General features: G+C 34.6%; 1 protein-coding gene across 2 annotated transcripts in view; it reads right to left on the reverse strand.

Annotated features, from left to right (window-relative positions):
• Nucleotides 1–20,018, reverse strand: part of LOC118201055 (myosin heavy chain, non-muscle-like) — a 195,019-nt gene that overhangs the window by 126,672 nt on the left and 48,329 nt on the right. For both annotated transcript variants that reach the window (XM_085819553.1, XM_085819552.1), the window contains exon 2: nt 8,357–8,513. In XM_085819553.1, the coding sequence (XP_085675679.1) occupies nt 8,357–8,513 (157 nt within the window). The remainder of the gene's footprint in view (nt 1–8,356; nt 8,514–20,018) is intronic.

A 20,018-nucleotide genomic window follows, 5' to 3' on the forward strand; every position in this document is an offset into this window, starting at 1 on the left:
TGTGCTACCGTTACAACCACGAAGGCATGCTGGAAGGAGGGACAAAATACCTTATAGCAGCGGTTCTCAACCTTTTAACTAACGCGTACCATCTACACAAAAATTGAAAACCTTTACCACCACCATTCTCGAACGAACAAAGGTCAGAGATTCTTTGCGTACCACCTATTTTGCTTTTGCGTACTACCGGTTGAGAACCCGTGCCTTATAGATTCTCCCTTCTAAACGGCGACTGGGGATGAGGGGGACCAAATCGCCAAATCCTGGTGGCGTAAAAGTAAAAGGTGGCGATAAATTATTGTCCACCACCTTTTACTTCGGGCGCCACCGTAGAATCATTATATTTTATTTTTTAAAGTAGAACAATGTGCAATGCCGTCCCCGAGACTCGAACCTGGACCTCTCGAATACGCGCCGAGTGTGCTATCGTTACAACACGATGACATACCGGAAGGAAAGAGAAAATAACTAATAGTGTCTACGAATGAGATATCCATAAAAATTATCCACATGAGATGATTTTATACTGTGCTATTATAACCGCATTTTGCAAGTGAAATTACTCATACTGACTAATTTAACAAAAAAATTACAAACAGAATTCAGTAACTGTCAACACGGTATTTAAAAACGGACGGGAGCAAGCAAATTAATATTTCGAAGACATTAAAAAAAAGCAAAAAATACCTTAGTTTTAAAAAAAAAAAATTATGTACGCATAATTATATGACCAACAGAATTTTCTACCGCAATTTTCTTTTCTAAATTTCAAAATGTCACAGCAATAACAGATGATTAGGAATTATCCTAAATTAAATGACAGACCTAACTGACTAACAGATATCATGAAACTTCACATTATAAAACAGCAGGGGGGTTATGAAATAGGCGAACAATTTAGGGGAATCTTAATCCTAACAAATAGTACATTTGGTGAATATTTTAAGTAATGAATGACTCCGGGAAAGTTGTCAGGAGCAAAACAATTTGCAGTTGCGTTTACGGCGATCTTTAAATCCACCTCCGGATGGAAGTAACAGTCGCAGAAGCACGCGGAAGAGAAGGGCAAATGCTTCGTCAGATTTTCGGGGAGAAGGGGGAGAAGAAAATTATGTCATACCATACACAGTGTGACATAGACGTATATGGAAGAGCTTTCTGAGTCAAAAGGCAGACTAAACAACTAAAAGAAATGGTTTATACTGCTTTCGAAAGCCTTCCCCCCCCCCTTTAAGTTACTACAAATGGATTGCTCTAACTAATGAGTTCAGGAACATAATAAATGTTCGCATTTACTTGCCTTCATTTTTTGTTGGATGGAAAGAAAAATAAAGAATCTAAACACGCAAAGAAATGCTATTTTAATAGAAATCTACAGCTTCATACAGAAAAAGGGACGGGAAGCTATTTAAATGATTGATGATATTATAAGCATCAGACTGCCATACACAAACTAAAACCATTAACTACTATTTGAATTTAACAAACATTCTCTATTCGTTAAAAGCAAGTTTTAGTTAATAAATTTAAATGAAATTTAATGCAAACAAATAAATGATTAATTATTGTTGCGAACTAATCTACAGTATCATTTAATTTCTGAGAGCATATGCAAATCAAGTGCAAGTTTCAAAATCTATGAATAAATATAAAACTAAAATTCTAAAAATTATTTAATCCTAAAAAAATTTATTTATAAAAACGCATAAGTGAATGATTGCTTTAGCTACCATCAATATATTTGTATTTTCATTTTTTTCAATCCACTTAATTGCGAACAGCTAACACGCATTTCGTAAAAATTCTTAAAACCTAGACAAAGGATTAAAAATTTAAAAATAAAATGTACAGATTAGATCATATACATTGTTCATGAAATTCAGATATAATTGTAGATAGCCACTACAATTATATATGAATTTCTTTTGTTCATTCACTGCAGTATAGAAGTGCAAAACTGATTCTACCGGGTTCTTAGTTTCTGCAGTGTTTCGCACAAACTCTCAGCTTTCACCGTTGGTGATAATTTGAAATAAGAACCCGTTAAATTGTTGTAAAAGTCTGGTTGGTTTAAAAAAATATATATATTGTATAAATATAAATGATATATAAACGGTACGTAAATTCAATTGGTAATTTTTATTAACTCAGTTTCAAAAGCATCATTTTCCAGAAACATATGTCAAATGAAAAAAAAAAAAAAAAGGCATAGCACAAAAAGGTTGGGAAACATTAATCAAATTAAATCTATTAGCCCATCAACCTGACAGTTACACAAAGTGAGAAGATATAACCCAATTAAATCTCCGCAGCTTATGGCAAATGCAAAACAAGACGTTCTAATAAAATTATATAAAACGAAATACAAACTACCAGGCACCTAATTTAGCCTTGGCAAGAGCCCTAAGCATTCGCAAAGCAAACGTGGCTTGCCGAAACTGCAGTCGGTAAATCATTTCAAGCAGCAGGAATGCATAACAAAGTAACACTAAACAAGACTGCCAAAAGCTCCCTGTCAAAGTCAAGAGCTCTGAGCTTATGATTAAAATTATTGCATTCTAGACGGAGTTGATGAAAGCAGAAGTTATATTGAAAACAAAATAATAATATAACTGGGTTAAGTAACATAAAACCTTGTAAGATTTAAAGAGATGATGAAACACGCTGCGATATTTATGTTTTCAAAAATACGCATTACTTACAATGGTGATCGCCACTAGAGTACTCACTGCATTAATGAGAATAAATAAAAACTGCCATTAAAAGAAATAAATGATAGACATACTATATTTCACACCCAACAATTAATTAGAAAAATACACTTAGCAACAAAATTATACAGCTTTCTTATTTAATCTTGATAAACAACTGTTTTTCTTAATATAAATATTTTATTTAGCATAAAAGTTTGATTTAAAATCTATGAACATTCAAACACCGAAACTATTGTCACGAATTTTTCATATACTAATTTTAGTGAAATTATATATCAAACTATAGTATCTCTTTTATAATGAAACAAGACGTCTTCAAGCATACATATCCAGTCAACCAGACGGTATAGTGATTAGGGGTTCGAATCCCGGAGAACACACGGATGTAAATTGTCTGTCCCTTCATAGGAGGTAACGATGGTCGCCTGTTTGGTGCCTCCATAATAAATAGGTCACCGCTTCCGGCCTTTGTAGTAGCGAAAACCTTACAATGGCTAGTACCCGCCGTAATTAAAAAATAAAAGAGGAATACGAAGCTTCGCCAAAACACAAGTTTACAGGGGCAGGTCCATTTAACATTGAGGTAAATGGCTATTTCGCCACGTATGCTGGCTATGGTTTTGGCGACCAATTTTCGTCGGAATTCGCCAAAAGTCGAGAGACTTCGGAACATTTTTGGTCCTATTCTGTGCATCTGTAACTGGTCTGAGCATCAGTTCTCTTTACTTTAGACATCAGTTCACGGCTTAAGTCAGAGTATTAACCAGTTAACTGTGATCGACGAGTATACTCGTCATAGAGAACCGGCACAATTTTGTGTATTGACGAGTATACTCGTCATGCGTATAAAGCAACGGAATAGAAACAGAGAAAAGAAAAATAATAACAAAGAAACCGGAGCTAGTGATTGATTATAATAAAAAAAATCTGATGTGTACACAACATGACTTCCTTGTACGGAATATTAAATTATACACATTTTTTCTTGCATTTCATTTAAACTTATTGGATTGAATTAAATCTACTTCGCCGACAGCGCATAAACCACAATAGAATAAATGAATTCTTTAAAATTCACTCTAGTATTTGTTCACCATAGCGACACTCTGGCGCTAGATTCACTTAACAGTATTATACTTCGTTCATATTATAACTCATAATGCACAAAATTTATATCATTTAAAGAATAGAATTATCTAATCGTTGCCACATGTTCTATTCAAATACTTCAATAAAGCTAAAATGATGTATAAAAGAAATTAAGCAAACAAAACAAAAAAAAAACAATTTTTCACAGACGATTGAGTATTTCTCATTTAATTAATTCAGTTCTCACTTTGCAAGAAGGCAAAAATACATAAAAACTCAAAATATCTATATTAAAAATTACGAAGTAAATCTTAAACACTTATTTCCTCGAGAAAATTCCAGAAAGGATTAAGCATGATTTAATTCGCAATAATAAATGAAGGCGTTACCTTTGTTGTTGGGAAGCTAAGTTTCTCTAGATTGGCGCCATAAAAAAAAAGGCTTAGCGGCACTTAAACAACTTTACAATTGATGATAATTCTAAAAATATTGCATAGAGATTTACTAAAGGCATAAAAACCTTAACCGGAAGATAAAAACAACATAATTCAATCATTTTTAAAGCAAAAAATGTACAATTTACAAACATATAAGAGTAAAGAAACTGAGATTACTGAGCTGGGTAACAGAGTGGATATATATATATAAATATATTTATATACATTTGGTGCGGCCGATTGCAACCAAAATACGAGGTGCACATTTACATGTTATATAGCAGTCCTATATACAAAATTCAACCTTCTGAGGCTACTCGTTTTTGAGTTATGCGAGATACGTACGTTCGTACAGACGCGACGAAAAATTCTCTGCAGAATTAATTTTAAAGTAGTTTTATAATTTTTTTTGGAGGAAACGAGTTTTTTATTCTGTCCTTACGTACAGATATCACGAAAAAACATCGTTAAATTGCATTCGATAGCGGTCAAAATGGATATTTTCGTTGAAATATGCTGCCTGAAACTTTTCGCGATTACAGTACTTCCTTTTTACTTCGTATAAAGGAAGTAAAAATGGGTGGAGTGGATATGAGCGATGGAATTATCATAGCGTACTCCACAGCAAGAAAACGACTCAAAAAGTACTACAAAAAGATATTTCTCCATTTCTTAGACATTATATGTCTCAATGCATTCATATTATATAAAAACAATAATGGAACTTTATCGTGTATCAACTTTTTGCTCAAATTTATTGAAGACACTTTTGCGACGCATCAAACTGAAAGAAATAACACACAAACTCGGTCATTTAGACCTAATATAAACCAATTAGGCGGGAATCATGTTCCGGATAATATACCCGGAACATCAGGGAAGGAAAAAAAAAAAAAACACCCTACGCGAAGGTGTTTGCATTGCTACAAACGTAAGACCAGGAAGGAATCGCGTTAATGGTGTTCGATTTGCGAAGTCCCGTTGTGTATGTCCTGTTTCGCTGAATATCACTCCACAGCAGGAATTTAAATCCTTACTTTTATATGTATAATATTTAATTTAATTTATTGCGTTTTTAGTTTAACATGTATGTAATATATGCTTATGTTAACCATATAAGTCAATATTAGTAATAAAATTTTCAATTTTATAAAATAAACCCATCTTTTTCATCCAATATCTTACCAGCGCAACTTACTCTGTGATTGACGAATATACTCGTCATGGCTCGATCCTGGCGATACAAAACGGTGCGCACTCTTAAACGAGGGCGCCACAGTTAACTGGTTAAGAGAACGGCCTGCGAGCTAACCTCTGAGGCTTTGTGTATTGGCTTCTGCTTAATGTTCTTAACAGTTTGAAGTGGTAACTACTATTTGTGTAAGGTCATACTGAGAATAGAAGTACGAGAACTTGTGTGAAAATTTCCAGAGTTGTAAACAATTTTCAAAAGAACTGACAAATCGGTTCTGTGCGCATTCAATCAATTACGAACCCGCGCGAACGTAACAATTTTTAGCGTCAGAAGTAGGATTGAACGTCGGTGACAAGATCGATGGAAGTGAATCTAAGAATGTTGGTGACAGCTTTGCCCCATTCGAAGAAAAATGGGAGGACACCATTAAAGAAGTGATCAAAGTACTTAAAGAAAGATAGAAGAGGCCGTCAAATCAGTTCAAGCAGAAATGAAAGCGGGCCAAGAAAGACGGAAGGTGCCATCAAGTCAGTTCTAGAAAAGACTGAAGAAGTTCAAGAGGAAATAAAGTTGAAGAAATGAAAGAGTTGTTTCTTTTTCTTTCATTTCTTATTTTTTCTTGTCGAACAACAAATTGATGACAGTTTCTGCTGCTGTCGGCTAAGGAAGTTGACAGATTGAAGAATTTCATAGTTACAAAAGAAAACCATTCTCGCGGCTTTAAATTCATGTCAATGTCGTCCAGACCCTCTGTAAGATATTCATGTATAATGGAAAGACCTCCTGGTAAGGGTAAAAGACGCAGTTCTCCTTAGTGGCAAATGCAAATAGATGGGATTCTGAAGCCAAAGCCTCCCATCTCGCTGTTTCATTGAGACAAGACGCAGCGGGTATCCTTCAAACTCTTTCCGAAAACCAGAGGCTAGATTTGGAATCTCTGCCCTGCGCGTTGGAGCTGCACTTTGGCGAGAAGTGTTTAAAATATAGTAGGCTTCAGGTAAAATCTTGCAAACAGACGCAAGCGGAAACATTACGTCACGGATGTTAAAAGGCTGTCTCATCTAAACTTTTCGGAATGCTTAGGGACAGGGTTTCCCTTGTTTCTGTTACGCATCCGGAATCCTGAGATACAGAAAGCCCTGCGAATAGATGATGTCGAGGACCTAAGAAGTGCTTTAGTGTGCGCCATGAAATTCGAGTCAGACAGCAGGCTTACTTGTAGAGACCGCCATCCAATCACAGCTGCTGATGTCCAGGGGTCATTGGATCAACTGACTGCTCGTCTCAATTACTTAACCGTCAATGTCTTGAAGGGAAATAGAAGCAGCAACAAACGACCTTGAGTGCTGGAACTGTGGAGGTGAAATATAACTATGAAAGAATTGCAGAACAACCCACGACAAGAGAACTAAAATGACTCCGAGAAGGAGGAGAACTAATTAGTGGCCACCTCGATAGGCAGAGGTTGCCAGATAGACATATCAATGAAGATCCTTGCAATTTGGCCATCGAAATACAGGAGCCAGTGTGACGACCATCCGAAAAGATTTCGCTTAACAAGTGGAAGGTAAACTCACGTGGACGCAGCTCTGCATTAGACTCCAGGATTTGTTCAGCGAAAAAAATCGATATCGATGGAAAGTTAAACGCCAACATCAAGTTTGGAAGTAGTTTACCATTACACGTCATATGTACCAAATATAACAGACCCTCGCATACACGGATTAGACTTTCTAACGAAATACAACTTTTGCCTTTACTTTAAAAGTAATTAACTGCATTCTGCCGCTGACGACATAACACTGTTCGGAAATAAAGGTGTCAAATCCGATCACCCTGATAAACAGCCCAAGATGATATAACAGTACCAGCAAGAACAAAATCTTTACTAGCTGGATCCATAGCATAATGGAATTTCCTAAAACCTGCAATAGCCTGAAAGGAGTAGTAGTAGCCTCGGAACTCGTCGACATATAGAGGACCGACATCATGGTGAGAACTGACAAAGTAAATGCTAAAGCGAAGTGATTACAGCATGTACCTGCGTTAAACGAACCAGCAGTCCTCCAGTCCGTGCGTCTTCGGAGAGCCTAAAATCGGAGTAATTGCAGAATGCACAACTAAGCGAAGTGCAGCAAGTCATTTAAGAATTACAAGATGTTTACTCCCGCACATCTTCTGACGCAGGTGGAACTAGTTTGGCTCAGCATAGAACTGACATGGGAGATCATCCCTCAATCAAGGAATATCACAGACGACTACCGATTGCTAAACAGGAGGAGGTAAGAAAACTTCTAAAAGACATGTAAGAGAGCGACATTATCGAGTCTTGCGTCTGTAATCTTATTTTTCCGGCAGAGCTTTAATTCTTTCAGTCATTTCATGTTACATTATACAAAAAATACTACAATTTCACATATAATTTCATTAAAATTATTAGCGTATATACAAAATTAGTAACAATATTACTTATTTTAATATTATTTGCTTTACCTTCGTTCTATATACTTTATAAAACAAAGGTAAAACAAATAAGAAATATGCACCATGTTTTAAATTTTTTTCTAAGTGATTACTCAAAAAATACTCCGCTAGGGCACGCAATCTTCGAAAAATTTATGTGGCAATTCTAGAATGTGCTCTTAGAGACAAAAAGATTGGGAATCCCTGGGTTACACCATAAATTTCACCTATGCTGAGAAGAAGAGAGAAATTTCTTTCAGCTTCAAAATCTCAGAACGGAAGTTCGTACAGAATTTATACTTACGATTCTTAATTTGTCCCTTTTTAGAATATATTATAACACTACAAAGACGGGTCATAATAAATTCAACATCAACATTAATCTAAAAAATGCACTTCCATAAATATTAGTCAGGAAAATATGAGGCAGAACAGAAAGAGAAAATTTTAAAACTTACCTTGTAACATACTACGATAAGCGCCATCAGTGACAGCAAAGATGTGAGGAGGAACTTCATGCCTTTTTTTACCTTTATAAAGTTCAATTACTTTTTCCGTATATATGGGAAGACGTTTGTAGGGGTTGACGACTACACAGAACAAACCAGAATATGTCTGAAAGAGTTCAGATGTGAATTAATTATACTATTTCAAATATGCAGCACTATAAAATTATTTATACATCAATAATAATAAATTAAGTCTTTCTCTGTTTAGTATTTTTCCCGTGCATATTTATTAATCCTGTCTTTCCATATATATATATATATATACATATACAGGGGTTGGACAAAAATATGGAAACACCTTTAAAAAAACATGTTTCTTTGCTTAATATGGTGTAGGAAACCCGTTGGCATCCAAAACAGCTTGCAGTCTTCTCGGAATGGATAAATACAGTTCCTGTATGTTTGCCAAGGGAATATTATACCATTCTTCCTGCAAAACGGTGGCAAGTTCAGATAACGATGTTGGACGTGGATAACGAGAACGCACTTTCTGTTCCAATGTAGACCACAAAGGCTCGATAATATTCAGGTCTGGTGACTGTGGTGGCGGCCAGGGGAGATGGGACAACTCATCCTTGTGCTCAGAAAACCAGTCTTGAACAATGTGAGCTGTGTGAACAGGGGCTTTGTCGTCTTGGAAGACACCATCAGCATCGGGGAACAAAGTTTGTACCATGGGATGAACTTGATCGGCCAAAATGTTCACATAAGTCTTGGCAGTCATGTGCCCTGACACAGTTATCATGGGGCTAGCAGAGGACCACGATATGGCTGAACAAACCATAACAGAACCCCCGCCATGTTTCACTCTTGGCAACAAGCAGTCTGTATTATAGGCTTGAGATGGCGTTCTCCAGACGTAAACTCGGCCAGAAGTGGGAAACAATGCGAAAGAAGACTCGTCAGACCATATTACTTGCTTCCACTGCTCTATAGTCCAGGCTTTATGACTTAAACACCACCTTTTCCTGTTACGGGCATTAGCATCACTGATGAGTGGCTTCTCAATTGCAGCACGGCTATCAATTCCCTGTTTATGAAGCTCCCTTCTAATTGTTTTGGTACTCACAGGGTTCGGTAACACAACATTCATTTCAGCAGTAACTTTTGCAGCTGTGGTCTTCTTATTTTTCGTCACAATTGCCCTTGATGATCGTCTGTCACGATCACTCAGGACACACTTTCGTCCGCGCTGTGATTTAGCAGATGATGTTTTTCCGCTTTTCAAATATGCGGAATAAATCTTCGATACAGTACCTCTTGAAACACTAAACACCTCGGCTACCTTGCTTACGGAAGCACCTGCCATACGTGCTCCAACAATTTGCCCACGTTCGAAGTCTGTTAACTCTGACATAATGCAATGACAACCTCACATAACAGTACTCCGACAACTGAACTGTTTAGCACATTTACAAAGTTGTATAGGTGGCGTCAGTAGTCAAAAACGGCAGCGCCACCTACATATTTCATTAAAATCAATTTTTCTTTTCAAACATGCATTTCACAAGGTGTTTCCATATTTTTGTCCATCCACTGTATATACACACTGCTCAAAACAATTCACGGATATTAAAATTTTGGATATAAACTATGTGTGTAGGAAACGTTTTACTGACTGATATATGATGTACAGGTGTTGTAAAATACTGAGAAACGAATAAGGAATAATTCAATTTTATTGACGATATTTATTGGCAAACAAAAAAATGTACAATTTGTGCGTTATACAAACAAAAAATATGATTTCTCGGATATAAATAAGTTCCAAAAAGGAGTATGGTTTCTCCTAAGCGAAAGCAGTGTCGTACACCTAAGATGTATGGAATCAATGAGGTTATCAATAAGGAACTGGGGTGTTCTCTCCCACTTCTGTAGAAAAGAGCTTTCAAACTGCTAAATTGTTTCTCGGGGTGATAAGCGACTAGCAATCCTTCTCCCTGGAATGTCAAAAGTGTTCTGTTGGGTTCATATAAAGGGAACAGGCTGGCCAATCCACTCGAAGGATTCCTTCGTCGGAAAGGAAATTGTCCACTAGCTGAGCATGATGTGATCTCGCATTATCAACCATGAGCATGATTTCATCCCCAATTTCTGCAGTGTAAAGGACCACAAGAGGTCTGAGAATCCCATCCCTTTATAGCTCAGCCGTTAATGCCCCCTTCCTTATAATGTGCAGGTCGGTGTGGCGATTGATAGAAATACCGGCTCAGACCATCACTCTGCCTCTGCTCTAAACTCTCACTCTCATCACTCTGGACACTTTCATGTACAGATGCAAAATTACTCTGTGTACCATGTTCTCTTCAGATGAGAATCCGTCTATTGTCAGCCTGTACACTAAAGCGAGACTCGTCCGTGTAAAGCACGCTGCTCTATTTGCTATATACGTGCCTCCAATCACACCACAAAGGCATGCGATAAAGAGGTAGAAAATGCCTTACATTTTCCCTCACTTACAAAGCGACTAGGATGGCAAGGAACCAGTCAAATTTTTACCCAGTAGCCAAATCCTGATCGTTACCTTTTTATTTCAGGCACCACTTTTAAAATCATTAGGATTTTTTATCAAAACAGAAACGTTAATAATGTGCATTACCTTCACTGAGACTCAGAATCCGGACCTCCCGATTGCGAGCCCGACGTGCTTCCAATTACACCGCGATGGCATATAATAAGGAGGACGAAAATACTTTACAAGCTAAGTGGGCGAACGCAAAGTTGTGACTGTAGCATACGCTTTAATGCCCGTTAGAAAGAGGGGAAACTTTATAACAAAATCATCGAGCTTTAAAAGAAAGCAATGAATTGAAATACGAAGCATTATAATAGATTTTAATGCTTCGTACCGACCACCCCCCGAATACCGACAATGTTAAATTGGCCAGTTTCGAAGTACCTTTTCTCAAAATCTGCTGTAGATATAAGTTCGAAATTTTTTGAGTAATTAAATACACCTATCTGATTATACTAAAATGAGCTTTTGAAGCATTTTGAGTTTTACAGTCATTATAGAATATTGTATTAGACATATTAAAAATTAAGCACTTTTCTGATAAAAGGAATTTGTGAACTTTTTTTTCCTTAGTTTATCACAAAAAGCTCACTTCAGTAAATATTAGGAAATATAATAAATAAGCCATAAAAATTTACATACCTGTGAGCAGTAGTTCCTGAGAAAAGGTACATCGAGTATAAAAAAACAGATTTGGAGAAAAACGCGTTTTCATGTAAAAATCCTCATTTATCAAAGCAATTCATGATAAATTGAAACTAGATTTTTTTATAGTTTCAATTTTCATACAGATTACTGTATGGTACTTCAAAAAAGTTAAGAGTGTAGAGAATTTGAAAATGCAAAATTCTCAAATCACCATTTTTTGAAAATTTTTGGCTTCCGTTAAGTTCTGGGCAATTACTAGCACTCTGGTGATGTGACAAGATATCTATATATAAATCTCCAACGAAAGACTGAAAATATTCGACTAAATGGAAGACTAATGAAATATTCGACTAAATGAGGGTCAGAATTAGCGGATTACTAATGCAACTTCCGCAACTCGCCATCGAAAGCAGTTAATAAAAGAAAATCGCGCAGAACTTAAAGAGAATTGCTGATAATTTGTCAATCACAAAAATTTTCTTGTGAAAATGTTGGAGGGTGGGGAAGGCAGAACAGAAAGCACAATATTCTCTAGAATGATAGAATACCTATATTATTTAAGCATAATATATAAATAATATATTATGCTTAAATAATATATTATGCACTAAAATATCAAAAAGCTTTTGCAATGACTTCACTTCAGATTTAGACAGCTCATTAAAACATTCAAAGATGGTTCAAAATACGATGACAGCAAAATCGATAGTGCCAATTTAAAACCTTCTTAGGATGGGAGGGGCAGCAAAAATAACGCATTCAAGTGAACAATAAAGTAGAAAGTAGCTTAGGATGATCAGAAGTATCTTATCTTTTACTTAAATAGCAAATGATATAAAAATCACTCTCGTCAAAAACAGAATACAGTTAAGAATACAAAATTAGAATTGAAAATGATAATTGATGATTTGTGCTTTGAACACAACAAACTAATCGCCTCATGATTTCCAAATTCATTTTACATTCTAGCTTCAACGATCGAGAGGAAAATCCATTGACAATTTGTAAGCAAATATATCAGTGTTTTGCTGCCAGTCTGAAGTGTGAAAGGCCATTACAAGAGCTTAAGATTTAAGCCATTTATTATTCTTTCTATACACGTCCAACACATGCATAATATAAATATGTTGTTAAAATCTATAGTTATGTATTTCAAACCTTAAGTAACTTAATAATCTAAATCACTGCTTCAGTTTATTGAAATAAAATTCAAGAAGGATAGTTCTACCCTTTATTGCCATTAAATTATACAAACTATGATTAAAGAAATGTTTATTGATGGGAAAAAATCAATGAATACTTCTTTGTACAAAGATGTTCCCGATTCGATTTGTGCGGAAATGGTCCTAAACAAATACGGCAGTTCTAATTTCCATGGGATCAAATACACCCCCTTCATTAGAAGGAAAAGGTAAACATTTACTTATTTTGTAGAGACATTAGGTTAATTGGAAAAGCCGAAGAGATGAAAAATTAGCAACGCTTTCGCCGGGAATCGAACCACGCACCTCTGGAATACCGGCCCAGCGTGCAGAACCACTACACCACGAAGGCACGCTAGGAAAGCGGGAGAATAACCTTATAATTTATATAATAAGCATTCACACTCTGATTTATTTAACAATGCTTTGACTTTTCCTTTCGCATTAACATTCGCTTTGACATTTCTTTCGCATGATACTACATTCCAAGGTGGCAGTAAATCTGATGCAAAATCGGTGAAAGTATTTCTTAAAGAACTCTTAACCTCATAAAATATCATATCACTTCTTCGTAACGATTACGTCGAAGCTCATCTACTAGACACTTACCAAACAATTATAAATGGTTGTTAGCGGTAAAACTAATAATTAATTAAACAGATAATTCTTAGAATGTTTCCCGTTATGCGAAACTGTCAAAGTAATAAACACATATTAATGGAATTTAAGCCCTATTTACTAGGTATTTTAATGGGCATAACAAACGAGTGTTCTTGTTCAATCTGAAAGTTCTCTTTCTAAGGAAGAAAACGGAAGGAGAATGTCAGCAGGTTTGTTTCTTTTTCCATTGCAAAGTTTGTGCATTTACAGTTTCAAATTCCCATTGCGTTTTTTTTTTTTTTTTTTTTTTTTTTTTTTTTTTTTTTTATGAAATTACTAAAGGACTTCGTGAATTTTTTTGTTGCATCCATGCAGAATATCAGAAAAGGCACCGAATATACGAATGTGTTTAACCCTCTGATTGCTCAATTTGTGGACTGAAATCGCTTCAAAAATTGTGCAATTTTTTTCCCATATTTTAAATCTATATATATATTGGAGAATTGAAAAATGAACTTTTCCTTTCTGGAAAATATTTTTGATACAGATTTTTATCATGTGAAACTAAGTTGTCAGAAAAATCAATTTCAGATGTTATCACCCCCCCCCCCAAATTTTTTTAAATAAATTTCAGTCGAGTTACAGTTAATTTCTATTTATTGCATAATATAAAAAAGTAAAATATATATAATTTAAGAAAATATAAAGCACTGAGGAAAAAATATCAGAAATGCAGTTTAGTATGATACAGTTAAAAACAGGGTTCAAGGCAAAGTCCAACTTCACAGTCTTTGCACCTGATTCAATAAATCTAATTAATAATCAATCTAATTATTAAAATAATCAATAAATCTTCGCGGGATAAACAGCCAGAGGGTTAAAGCATAAAAAAGGAGACGAATTTATTCGTCTCCTTTTTTTTAATCTTGAAGTGTAGTGAAAAATATTCTGGAACTATTATACGATCTCGTACACGCGTTCTCTGCAGTTTAGAACAAAAGTCTGTTTAGCATTCATTCATGGATTTGCGCTATTGGACTGATCAGATTTAATACTGAAATTTTCCAACTTCATCTTTGAATTTTACTAGTTAAAACATTAAAATGGTAATTCAAATAAAACATAATCATGCTTTTTAAACATATTGGAAAGGAATATTTCGTAAATGCTCTCGTTTTCACACTTCGATAAAGTTATATTCATGACAAAAAGATGTTTCCAATTAATATTGCATAAGACCTTCCATTTAACTTCAAAAGTAAATCATCACGTTTCTCAACATAACGTAACATAACCATTCCAAACCTTATTTTATAAGGACTTTAAACAATATTTTCCGCCAAGTATAAGGACCAACCGATTTATCTAAATCTTCGTCTGGGAAAGCCGCTTAATCGTATGAAATATAAGTGTAGAAGGCATTGTAAGGCAAGACTTCTTATCTACATGTAAAGGAGCGGAGACAGGATACATATGTAGAAGAAATCGCAAACTAATTTGTGCCATGGACAAATCTATTATATATTATATAAGCAACTAAGATATTGCATTAAAGGGAGATACTAAAAAAGCGGCTTTCTTTATTCCCTGTAAATTTTCGACTTGAAAACATGAACACATGTTCGATAAACACATGAACACACACAAATGAGTTTCTGAATTCACGAAACTTTTTTTTTGGGGGGGAGGGGGGAGCAATGCAGCTTATCGGGAAATATCTATACAGAAAAACTTTCCGCTGAGAAAGATGTTATTTTACGAACTAAAGGTTTTAATAATATTAATAGACACAGTGTGATATAACTATAACTGGGAGGAAAACTGATTACAAAAATAAACCTTTCTGATTTTTAGCTCCGAGAAAATAGGAAGTAACATAACAGAAACGGATGCAACACCAGAAGGGATGCGACGGAATTTCAGATACATTACCGGTTCTGATGTTCCGGTAAGATTCGGATAAAAACGTATCCTTCTTTTAAAGAAAGGGAAGTATATGCAGATAACAGCTCCCCCTTCCTCCCATTATCCTAGGCTAAAGCTTTATAACATCGCAAATCTATCCTTTCTTTTCTAAGCAAACAAAAAGTTTCGAATTTAAAAACAAAAATAATAATTCATATTAAGATTTCGATATATTTTTCACAAATTTAATGACGATATGCGCTTGTGCAAGTGCATATGTTCCTGCAAACGATAACATGCCAAAGAAGCAAAAGAAAAGGTACGCGCTACCTCTTTATATGTCCAAACCATCTTAACATACCTTTCTCAATTCTCAACACTACATCTTTTTTCATTCCACACCTCCCTAAAATTTACTTAATACTTCAGTTTTTAAGTCTTAGTTAAATTATATAGGTTTGTATAATAAAACTTTATATTACACTTAACAATGATACTATTTATTAATAAACTGTAAGATATCCAAAAACTTAAATCATGATAACGACGAATAAACAGTAATACTAACAATGGCCTTACATCTCCTTTGAAGGTTTGTGTAATTATATGCTGTTGTTTTGAATTTTAAGCATGATTCCAAGTTCTCATCAATAAGACAACCTCTCAATTTACTCTTGATAAGATTCATGCTTGAAAATGATTGTTCGCAAGACCCGAATAAGGAACGAACAGCAAACGCTAGTCTTTTCAGCTGATTATATGAATCAGGAATACTATTCCATGTGTTAAAAATTAACGTATCATCCTTCTCCACGTCTTTCAAAGGGGACCACTTGTGCTGTGAACCAAGCTCACATTTGTTTTTCTCCAATGTTTCGATATTAGCGCTAAGACGTTCAAATTTCAAGCTCCATAATTTTATGTTTTTTTAAATCCAGCAGTTGGATTTCAAGCTTGGCAGTGTCAATCTTGATGGGAGAAAGTTTTATTTTTGTTAGTCGGATTAGGACGTTTTTTAATAAACGCTAACGGCGCTTTGTTGATTCTGAACAAAGCCTTTTATTCCTGAAACCTGCTAAGAAAAACTTCTCTCATATTTAAAATTGTTGTTTTGATATAGCAAATGTCAATATCAGAACTATTTTTTCTTGGCGATGTTTCAACAGGCTTGGAAAGTGAATGAAAGATTCTTTTTCAAAATCTTGAGCAAAAAGAGATACTTTATTTTCAAATGAAATAACTTCCAACATCGGAAAAAATGTGTTTTTGTTACCCTGTCGTTTTTGATCAAGCTGATTTAGACGAGACGTAACATCAACCATGAAATAAAAGTTTTGGCGTTCGTTAGTTCTGGATAATAAACACTCTTTTCGTGGAGAAATGCCTTAATTTCTGTTAATAAGGAAGCGAAACGTTTCAAAACGTTTCCTCTTAATAACCAACGTACCTTGTTATGCAGAAAATCTGCGTATTCACTTTCCATTTCAACTTAAAATTCTTTAAACTGGCTATGATTAAGAGCACTGGAAAAAAACTCCAAATTTGAAAGCTCTAAGGAGCTAAAAATCCTGATATTTTGAAACTAAACTTCATTTTTACGTTATTTGGTTTCTCATTCCAGTTAAAATTGCCATTGAATGGCGTACTGAAAAGCATTTCATTAGTTGAAATTTGGCATATGACAGTTACTACGACAGCACAATTTGATATATAAATCAGTATAATAAAAACGCCGAAATCGGTACAAAAAAAAAAAAAAAAAAAAAAAAAAAAAATTTCCTAGGAATAACAATGGCAATATGTTTTCAGCTGTTTTCATATTTCTGTAACAATCTGTAGTAATCTTGCTTTTAAACAAGAAGAAAGGAGATGAGGACTTTGACGAACGCCGTTTCCTCCAGTCCGTGAGGCTTGGTAAGTTCTAATATTCATTTTCATATATGTGTAAAATTGGATGGCCTCTGTGCTGCATTTTCAACATTTTCTTGCTTTTACGTGCAGGTGCCCGCATGCGCTATTTTGTGGAAGAGCCATATTCAAAGAGCCAAATTTGGCTTGCGAGCTACGGTTTGCCGACCATTGATCTATCCAATCAACAGAGATGAGAATTTATACTTTGCTTCAAACTCATCTATTAGATATCCATTTGACGACATACATACACTACAACTATTTAAACTCTGATGCGTTGGTTGAAATAAAAGCCGGATTTAGATTTGATAAGGCCCTAAGATATCTGACATATGGGGCCCTTTATAAGTCTGTTATACTATATTTTAAATTTTTGGGGGCGCTAAACTATAGCTTATGTAGCTTGTACGTGAATCTTGCACTGGTACAAAATGCCTCAGTTGTCCAGTTGGATTTTTCTCCATTCCATAATACTTGTAAGAAGCCATCACCGTCTCGATCTGAATTCGTTTTCAATAATGAAGTCTTTAGGCAGATAGCCCTCATGTGCTTTGCTATAATTAAATAATCCAATTTATTCAATACTAAAGCTTCCAAACTGAAAACACTTCGCCCTTGATTAACAGACATAGTAAACAAATCTGAATTTGTTCATTCAATAATAAATTTCCCCATTTATTCATCTTTCCTCTTTAAAAATTTGTTTTTTAATTTAATGTTTTAGTCCCCCCCCCATTGTTTATTCAACTTCATGTGTTTTAAACTTCAAAATAAATATTTTTTAAATACAAAAATTTAAAAGCTTTCACAAATCAATTCTTATCACCGGTGACATGAATCGATTTCTCGAATATTATTCCACTATTAAACTAAAGAAGGTGAACAGGAATCCCAATTCAAATTCTTTGATTGAGTCCTCAAAAGTAGCTTTTCTTCTTGCAGACATCTGGTTTTTAAGCTCTTTTACACGAATTATTTAAGTACATGAGGAATTAAAATTTAATGAATAATTAATGATACTAAAAAATGTAATTTTTAGCTAAAATTTGAAGTATAGAATGCAAATAAAATCTCATATACCGAAATTTCCTTAAAATTCTAAAAAATAAAATAATACAGAACCCCCTCCCTAAAACATGAAATTATGCTTTTAGCCAATATGTAGTTAATTCTAATTAAACACATACACACCATTGTTCATAAAACACCCATAGACGTTACTAGGAACAGAAAAGAACAAGATGATAAATATTATCGCAGAATGAATACAATTAATTACATCGTGAATTTGAAACATCCTAGATTTTCTAAGAGCAAATTTAACGGTAACAAGCTAAATAAAAAGTAATATCTGAAGCAAAATACCTAACGTTACAATTCCACTAAAAAAATACCGATAAAACCATGAACTTATTTTTATAAGCAGATATTTATAATGACTCAAAGTCAACACATATGAGCAGATAATATGAAGTATTTAACACTACACACCCTGATAAAAAAAGTTTCATATCAGCAGTGCTCTTCGGAACTGCTTCTCATATCAAGGTAGTTTCGCGACAAGCTTCCTAATAAAGTTATTGATAATTTTATTTAAAAAGGTTCATAAATTAAAACTTGTTTAAATTCTTTTATTCCCCTTTAAAATGATTGATTTGAAGCTACACAGAAAATATCAATGTAAACAACACTAATATATAAACAACTGTACCCACAGAAAGGCGCATTTAAGCTAGAAATTTTTACTTTATGACGAAAATGAGTATGAAAAGCATGCTGTCTGTAATAAATACAATAGAGTCCCGCAAACTCGATATAATGTAGACTAAGAGACTGTCGAGTTTCCGAAAAGTCGAGTTTTACGGAATAAGGGGTGGGTTACACTTTATTCCGTTTTTCTAGTGAATCTCCATACATTAAAACCCCATTACAGCACCTGCATAGCACACAATATTTACGTTAGAGATATGCTGGCTGCAGTTATTGATTCAATGTCAGGCTCCAGATCAGGGGACCACTGCACGAGCCCTGGGGACAACCTTTAGCCATATTATATTGTAATTTGTCAATGCCAGAGTAGTTAAAATACAGTAGTCTTCTATTATTTAAATAGTCCTTTACTAGTTCAAAAATAGTCCTTGTAATTCCAGTTTCTTTGAGTATGGACAGCAACGAAGACCAGCTGATAGAATCGGAGGCACCCCTGACATCGAAGGAAATCCTTCTTCTCCTTCATTTCTTTAATAACGTTTATATAAGGCTAAATCTGTTGATTTATATTTTCTGAAACCATACTGATTACTAGAAATATAATTTTTATTATTTAAAACATATTCAATTCTTCTAGTTATTATTTTGACTAAAAATTTGGCATGGGCTTTCAAAAGACATATTGGTCTATACCCATCCTACGATTTCGGTATAAGAATCAATCTGCCCTCTTTCCATATGCCTGGAAAATTGTAAGCACTTGTTTAAAAGAATGAGATAAAATAATGGGAACTCATTAAAAAGAGCCCTGATTATTGAAGTCCGAGACCAGAAGACAACATAAATTTCTTAGTACGTAAACTCCCGCTTCTCCTCCCCATTATCACCCATAATAATATTCATATAGTCCTTATCTTTCGAAATATTCTCAAGTCTCAGTACGTTTTTAATAATCCTAACATAAACCTTCATGGCGAATGTGGTACCATTATGTTCTTCATTATAAATCTTTATTTTTTCCTTTTGTATCGTTTGTTATACATTTGTAAAAATTTTCATATAATTTATTCTTCAGAAACAACACTTAAGATAATTTCTCCCTAGTTCCAGCTTGCCTTCG

Source organism: Stegodyphus dumicola, chromosome 6 (genome assembly GCF_044657685.1).
Source record: "Stegodyphus dumicola isolate Sdum_Otavi_A_Nest chromosome 6, ASM4465768v1".
NCBI lineage: Eukaryota > Metazoa > Arthropoda > Arachnida > Araneae > Eresidae > Stegodyphus > Stegodyphus dumicola.